At 36.7% G+C, this 7500-nt stretch overlaps 1 protein-coding gene across 1 annotated transcript in view; it reads right to left on the bottom strand.

Moving 5' to 3' along the window:
- Positions 1 to 1929: 1929 nt before the first annotated feature.
- The window catches only part of LOC106882045 (uncharacterized), a 21707-nt gene continuing 16136 nt past the window's right edge, over positions 1930 to 7500 (bottom strand). The window contains exons 4-5 of the mRNA XM_089342465.1: positions 6183 to 6279; positions 1930 to 3562 (exon numbers count right to left, since the gene is read on the bottom strand). Of these exons, the coding sequence (XP_089198591.1) occupies positions 2409 to 3562; positions 6183 to 6279 (1251 nt within the window). The 3' untranslated portion in view covers positions 1930 to 2408. The remainder of the gene's footprint in view (positions 3563 to 6182; positions 6280 to 7500) is intronic.

Here is a 7500-nt window from a genome sequence, read left to right as displayed (position 1 = left end):
GAAATTAAGGCCAATAGACCAGATATAGTTGTCAAAGATGATGAAGAAAAAAAATGCTTTCTAATTGATGTATCAATACCAGCAGATGACAACGTTTCTCTAAAAGAAATGGAAAAACTTTCAAAATACAAAGACCTGGAAATAGAGATAACTCGAATGTGGAATCTAAAAACAGAAACAATTCCTATCATAGTAGGTGCCTTAGGTATAATAAAAAAATATTCAGACAAATACATAACAAAAACACCAGGACTTACAAATATATATAACATACAGAAAATTGCAGTACTGGGTACTGCACACATTCTACGCAACACTATGGAATAACAACAGAAAAAAGATGGTATAAACACACGCCAGAAAAGGTCACAGAAAACGAGAAAGCAACCATACTCTGGGATATGCCAATACACACAGATAGTGAAATTAAGGCAAATAGACCAGATATAGTTATCAAAGATGATGAAGAAAAAAATGCTTTCTAATTGAAGTATCAATACCAGCAGATGACAATGTTTCTCTAAAAGAAATGGAAAAACTTTCAAAATACAATAATAATAATAATAGTAATAATAATAATAATAATAATAATAATAATAATAATAATAATGGGACCTATATACACTGGAAGCTATGCCAACATTATGGAATAGCAACAGAAAAAAGATGGTATAAACACACGCCAGAAAAGGTCACAGAAAACGAGAAAGCAACCATACTCTGGGATATGCCAATACACACAGATAGAGAAATTAAGGCAAATAGACCAGATATAGTTGTCAAAGATCATGAAGGAAAAAAATGCCTTCTAATTGATGTTTCAATACCAGCAGATGACAACGTTTCTCTAAAAGAAATGGAAAAACTTTCAAAATACAAAGACCTGGAAATAGAGATAACTCGAATGTGGAATCTAAAAACAGAAACAATTCCTATCATAGTAGGTGCCTTAGGTATAATAAAAAAATATTCAGACAAATACATAACAAAAACACCAGGACTTACAAATATATATAACATACAGAAAATTGCACTACTGGGTACTGCACACATTCTACGCAAAACACTTTCAATACAGTAAACATAAGAGCACCACAGCACATACCCAAGGCGCACAGAGCTGCGCTCGGTAGTGAAGTGAAAGCACGTTATAAAAATAAAACTACTGAATAATAATAATAATAATAATAACAATAACACAAAAAGCAACACAACAAAAAAATATGAAATTAGAAATTGTTTTTATTTTATTCTTAACAAAAGTTCTATGTACAGCTACGATGAACATATCGGAAATGACAAATTATAATCAGGCTGGGGTGCATCTTATACCTCCGTACACCGTACATCTTGCCTTGTAATTCGTAATGTACTCTCGTCTCCCTCTCCCCCAAATGTTTATATGTGTTAAAAGAGGGATACTTATGAACAGCTGTAATCATTGTCTGCTAATTAATGAATCGCTCCGTCTTCACTGCCAACTAAACACCAAAGATAATTCATGGTGTATTATCTTTTATACATGTTATGTGTGTGTGTGCGTGTGTACATAAATATGTGTGTACGTACATGTAATATGTGTGTGTGTTTGTACATACATGTGTATATATATGTGTGTGTACGTGTGTGTGCGTATATATGTGTATATAATATATATGTATGTATGTGTGTATGTACGTATGTATTTGCGTGCGTGTATGTACATATATGTATGTGTGTGTGTGCTCTCTTTATTTATATATACATATATATACATACATATATACATATATATACATATATATATATATATACATATATATATATATATATATATATATATATATATATATATATATATATATATATATATATATATATATATATATATATACATACACATATATCTTTGGAATGTTTTATGTTCAGACAAGATTTAGACTATAAAAATATATGCTTGTGTACACACACACACACACACACACACACACACATATATATATATATATATATATATATATATATATATATATATATACACACACATTTGGATAATAAATGGAATACCTGGTGTGGAAAATGGGGAATAGGCCTTGTCATATGATATGATGATATGTATACACACACACACTCACACACACACACACGCACTCACACACGCACTCACACACACACTCTCCCTCACACACACACACACATATATACTTATAGGTCAAAATTGTGGAAAAAAACAAAACGCACAAGGCAGAAACAGGTGAGAGAACTACAAACAATGTGTATTAGTTTGACGCTTAGGAAAAAATGGAAACGTTTCTGGCGTTTCGAACCTACGCTCTTCTCCAGAAAGGTATGAGGAGAGAGAGAGGAAAAGAAACGGGTATATGAAAACATGAAAATCAGCAGCAAAGAGCAATGATAAAGGTCGAAGTTCATTCCACCGCATTCCAAGGACGCCAGACGTTAGATGACGTCACGAATTTATTCTCACTGTCACCACGATTCGACATCCGGTAGCTATGACCTCTGTTTGTCACATCCGGTTTCAATACCGAAGAATCCGCCACGTTTAACGATTGACAACGTGGAGGAACTTCAGCAGAGATTGTTGTGTTACTTTTTATATTAGTTGCGTGTGGCGATAGAACCCCGACACATGTCTCTTGTGTTTTATCTAATGATGTATATAAAGGAATGGCTTTTACTGGTAAAGGTGTCGCGACTAAAAACGCGATAGGTGCGCCGCCATTATTGTTGCTAAAAATGATATTGTTTTTGTTGTAATAATCAATACCAGTAATTATTTGGCCGGCATGACGCTGCGACATCTCGTCCATATTTACTGTGTTAGTGCTAGCAGTCACTTGCGTCATAGAACTTCTGGAAGTTCTCGATGGTAACGTTTCCATCATTTCCTGTCCGTTCACCGAGCTATTCGGAGTAATGACACGAACGTAAGTTTTACAATTCGGTTCAGAAATATTTGTATCTAGCTGAATAGCATGTTGGCTATTTACCAGCTTTGGGATGGAATCAGTGATAATATTAACCGGCTGAAACAAGCCTTTAGGCGTCGACGTTGCCGCCATCTCGCCGTTAGCAACAACACACGGTGACAAATCAGGTGTTAATTTCCGATTTGCGTTATTGTTTAAATTCAAGTTCGTTGCTTGTTGCAACGACGAAGAACAATCATATTGCTTATTGTAATTCACAGGAAACTGTTTTGTACATTTACTTCCGCTTAAATGTTCTTCCGGTTGAGGAATACTCAGTGCTAGCGTTGCATTGGTTCTTGTTTGTGTTTGTATCTGAGATTGGTTTGGATGATGATCATACGTTCGTATTCCAAAATTCGTTTCCATTTCGTCTGAGCTTGACACAGATCCGGGTTTCGTGGCAGCCTCTGCGCTCACCAACGAACCCGTGTTGTAACAGTGATTCAAATGGCTCATGACATGTGACTGGAATTCATTATTGCCGCAATCTTTCTTAGAAAGATAACGAACCACTTCATTCATGCAGTCATTGAAGCCAGCTTTGTATCGAGGATGCTCGCGGAAACCGTGCTCTTTGGAGCTAACTTCTGCAAATAGACAAATTGAAAACAATATTATTATTGATGTTGTTATTATTATTATTATTATTATTATTATTATTATTATTATTATTATTATTATTATTATTGAGTGAGAGAGTAGTGCATGCCATCAAAGTGACACTGGGGTAAAATATACGAAGCCCAATATACCCATCATGACTACCCGTTTGATAAGGGTACACCAGGCACATGCATCACAACCATATGTGCACGACGTGGTGATCTCATATCAAGATAAACAGCGCATGACCTCGCAGGTGGGGCCCATTTAGAATTTTTTTCAGGTCGAATAGCCTATCCCGCTCAAAAGGTCCCTGGATAAGGGTTGAAAAAAACACCCATGTTTCCAGAGGTGAATTATTCAAACCCCAAAGAACTCCTCTCAACACATGGCTATGATGCTCCCCCACTACTTCTGCTCGTGATCAGAAATGCACATAATCGTCAGCCACCAAGGGACATGCTCAGCTGGTTAAGGTCAAACAACTGACAAGCAAATCTGTGGTATTGAGCAGAATATTTGCTGTAGCCCATCTTTTATCGCAAGACAAAACAACGTACATGATAACACTTCCAATCAGTTAAGATCAGAAGCCATGAGAGCCACTGCCTGGTACTGCATCAGAGCATTTATTTTATTATTATTACTATTATTATTATTATTATTATTATTATTATTATTATTATTATTATTTTACGAAACACAAAATCGTACAGCTGGTATAGTCAGATTAAATGCCATGTGAACTGTTGATTCTGTTTGTCATTGAGTAGAATTTTAAAATTCGTGTTGTGCTTTATGTTTATTTTTTCTTTCTTTTTCGTTAAGTGTGTGAACCTCTTCCATTCGTATTGATAAAGGTACGTAGAGTGAGGCTCGCTGCTGTATTTTGAATGCAAGACACATCGTCGGATGATTGACAACAACGGCGTGAAACTCGAGTAATGAAACTGTGGAGTTATAAAATCGTTACTTTACAGTGAGTGCAGGACCATGATACCACAGACATTTGATATAGTTTCCATTGCTAAATATCCAACAACATTATGTGTGTGTGGGTCCGTAGGTATGTAGGTCTGCATGTGTGTGTGTATATATGTGTGTGTGTGTGTGTGTGTAGATATAGATATATAGATATAGATATATGTATATACATATATATATATATTTATATATATATATATATATATATATATATATATATATATATATATACATATACATATATACATATACATATATATGTACAGTATAAATGAATGTATATATATATATAAATGGATGTGTGTGTGTATATATATATATATATATATATATATACATATATCATGAAAATAAGAGAAGTGGGTTCGAATGCTACGCGTGCTAATGACCGATTTCTTTTCCATGAGGGGCTTATATACCCCAATATTAGACTATTTGTTCCAACTTCCTGTCCATGACAAAAATCGCAGACTACTGCGATGTCACTTGGATAACTGTCTCTCTGAAGATCACTGCTAGCTCCCATTGCACATGCAACTGTGTGCTGCCATCTGTTGGCCTGCTACAGAAGTAGTCCCGGAACTTTTTAATACCACCTCGTGTGTGGTTCGGCCGCTGTCCGTGCAACATCTATATTCTTCCCTGTGCCTGTGAAATCTTGTATCCCTGCCGTAAGGCTTTATTTCCACGCACGCCACCTTAATTCGTCCTTAGTCGAAAGACACCTGTTGTTATGTCCTGTTATTTGTATTTGTAACATTCTCCGTTTCTTTCCCTCCTTGTTTGCGTATACATTCACTGCTTTCTTCCAAGGAATCTAATGCCCTTAGCATTATAACCAGCCGAAATTGCAAAGATAATCTGAAACTCGACTGAGGAAAGAAAACACCGAATGACCCGTCCTTGTTTTCTTTGTATTGTCTATCAAGATATTTTGTTCGCCCTTTCTTGTATTACCTAACTGTCTGGATGTTTTGCGTTCTTGTCCCATTTTGTATTATATATATATATATATATATATATATATATACATATATGTATATATATATATATATATATATGCAGACATATATATATATATATATATATATATATATACATATATACATATATGTATATATGTATGTATGTATGTATGTATGTATGTATGTTGGCTTCAAATTTCAGTTCAAGGCCAGCAATTTCAGGGAGAAGGTGAGACGATTACATTGACCCCCAGTAGTAAACAGGTACTTATTTTATCGACTCGGTGGGGTAGACGGCAAAGTCGATCTCAGCGAAATTTGAACTCCGAACGAAAAGATGAACGAAATGTCACCAAGCGTTTTGTCCGGCGTGCTAACGATTCTGCCAGCTCGCGGCCTTTTATATTAATAAACAGTTTGCCTCTCAGGACCTTTATAGTTTCGTGGGCGGGTAGGACGGGCCCATCCCCTACTAAATGTGTTGAGCATCGCTTTCTTTCGTTTGACCACACACACACGTGGATACAGGCACAAATACACACACCTGCACACGTAGACACATACACACAAACATATCTGAAGAGAGCAACGTAATGGCCGTCACGTAGACATCAAGAATGGAACTGGAACCGTGACGATAGAAATGTCTGCTTACCTGCCTCTTGCACTTGAATCCAGTCCCGAATCTTCTTTAATTTCTGGACGGTCATCTCAAGAATTTCAGCTTTTTCGAATTTAGACACGTGACTGTTCTGTAGAATATACAAAAAAGAAAAATCTTCAAAATTCGATGCAAGTTCTCAAAGATGGTCATCGCTGCTGCATTATAGACCCCTGTGCATGTTAACGCACTGGCCCCTTTATTTATTTACTCAGTGAGACATTAAACACCTACATACTTAGATTAGAATTGGGTCCCTAAACTTGTGATGTAAAAACGGATGAAATGTTGCTAAGCATTTTATCCGGCGTGCTAACGATTCTGCCAGCTCACCATAATAATATTCATGTCCGGTAAGTTCACCGTCATCAATTCACCGGTTTTTTTTTGGTGGGGGGGGGGGGGTTCAATAGTTTTTAACTATTAATGGTGAGATACTATATATATATATATATATATATATATATAGAGAGAGAGAGAGAGAGAGAGAGAGAGAGAGAGAGAGGGGGGGGAGTGCAATGGCCCAGTGGTTAAGGCAGCGGACTTGCGGTCGGAGGATCGCGGTTTCGATTCCCAGACCGGGCGTTGTGAGTGTTTATTGAGCGAAAACACCTAAAGCTCCACGAGGCTCCGGTAGGGTGGTGGTGGCGACTCCTGTTGTACTCTTTCGCCCCAACTTTCTCTCGCTCTTTCTTCCTATTTCTTGAGTAACGCTGCGATGGACTGGCGTCCCGTTCAGCTGTGGGGAACACATACGCCATAGAAACCAGGAAACCGGGCCCATGAGCCTGGCTAGGCTTTGAAAGGGCGACGTCTTTTTATCGTTACTATATATATATATTTTTTTTTCTTTGTAAACTTTCCTCGTGGTGAACTTTCTACACGGTGAATTGATGGCGGTAAACTTACCTGTAATCAGTAATATTATTCTTAATAATTCCTAACGTAGACAATATTTCACATATTTTAGAGGTGTTGCGGGGGTGGGGAAGTATTGCCACTTAAATTGTTCTCGCCTTGACCGCGACTTAAATTTAGTGACCCCCCCCCCTCTTCAATTGCCCCGAGATGAGGGATTAAGAGCAAATTCCATGATTGACTGATTATGAATGAAGACGAATAGTTGAGATTTTTTTCTTGTAGCCCTCTATCTAAGATTAAAAACTGTTAATTATCGGCAATTCTGAACCATTGATTCACAGACACACACAAGTAAACAGACAAACAAACAAACATACACAAACACAAAGAAGGTGTCATGTTAACAATGAAAGCAGAAAACGGTCATTGAATTAAGCTATGTCCACGCCGA

Source organism: Octopus bimaculoides, chromosome 26 (assembly GCF_046866305.1).
Source record: "Octopus bimaculoides isolate indiv1 chromosome 26, ASM4686630v1, whole genome shotgun sequence".
NCBI classification, from domain to species: domain Eukaryota; kingdom Metazoa; phylum Mollusca; class Cephalopoda; order Octopoda; family Octopodidae; genus Octopus; species Octopus bimaculoides.
This window is presented reverse-complemented; position numbering and strand designations above follow the sequence as displayed.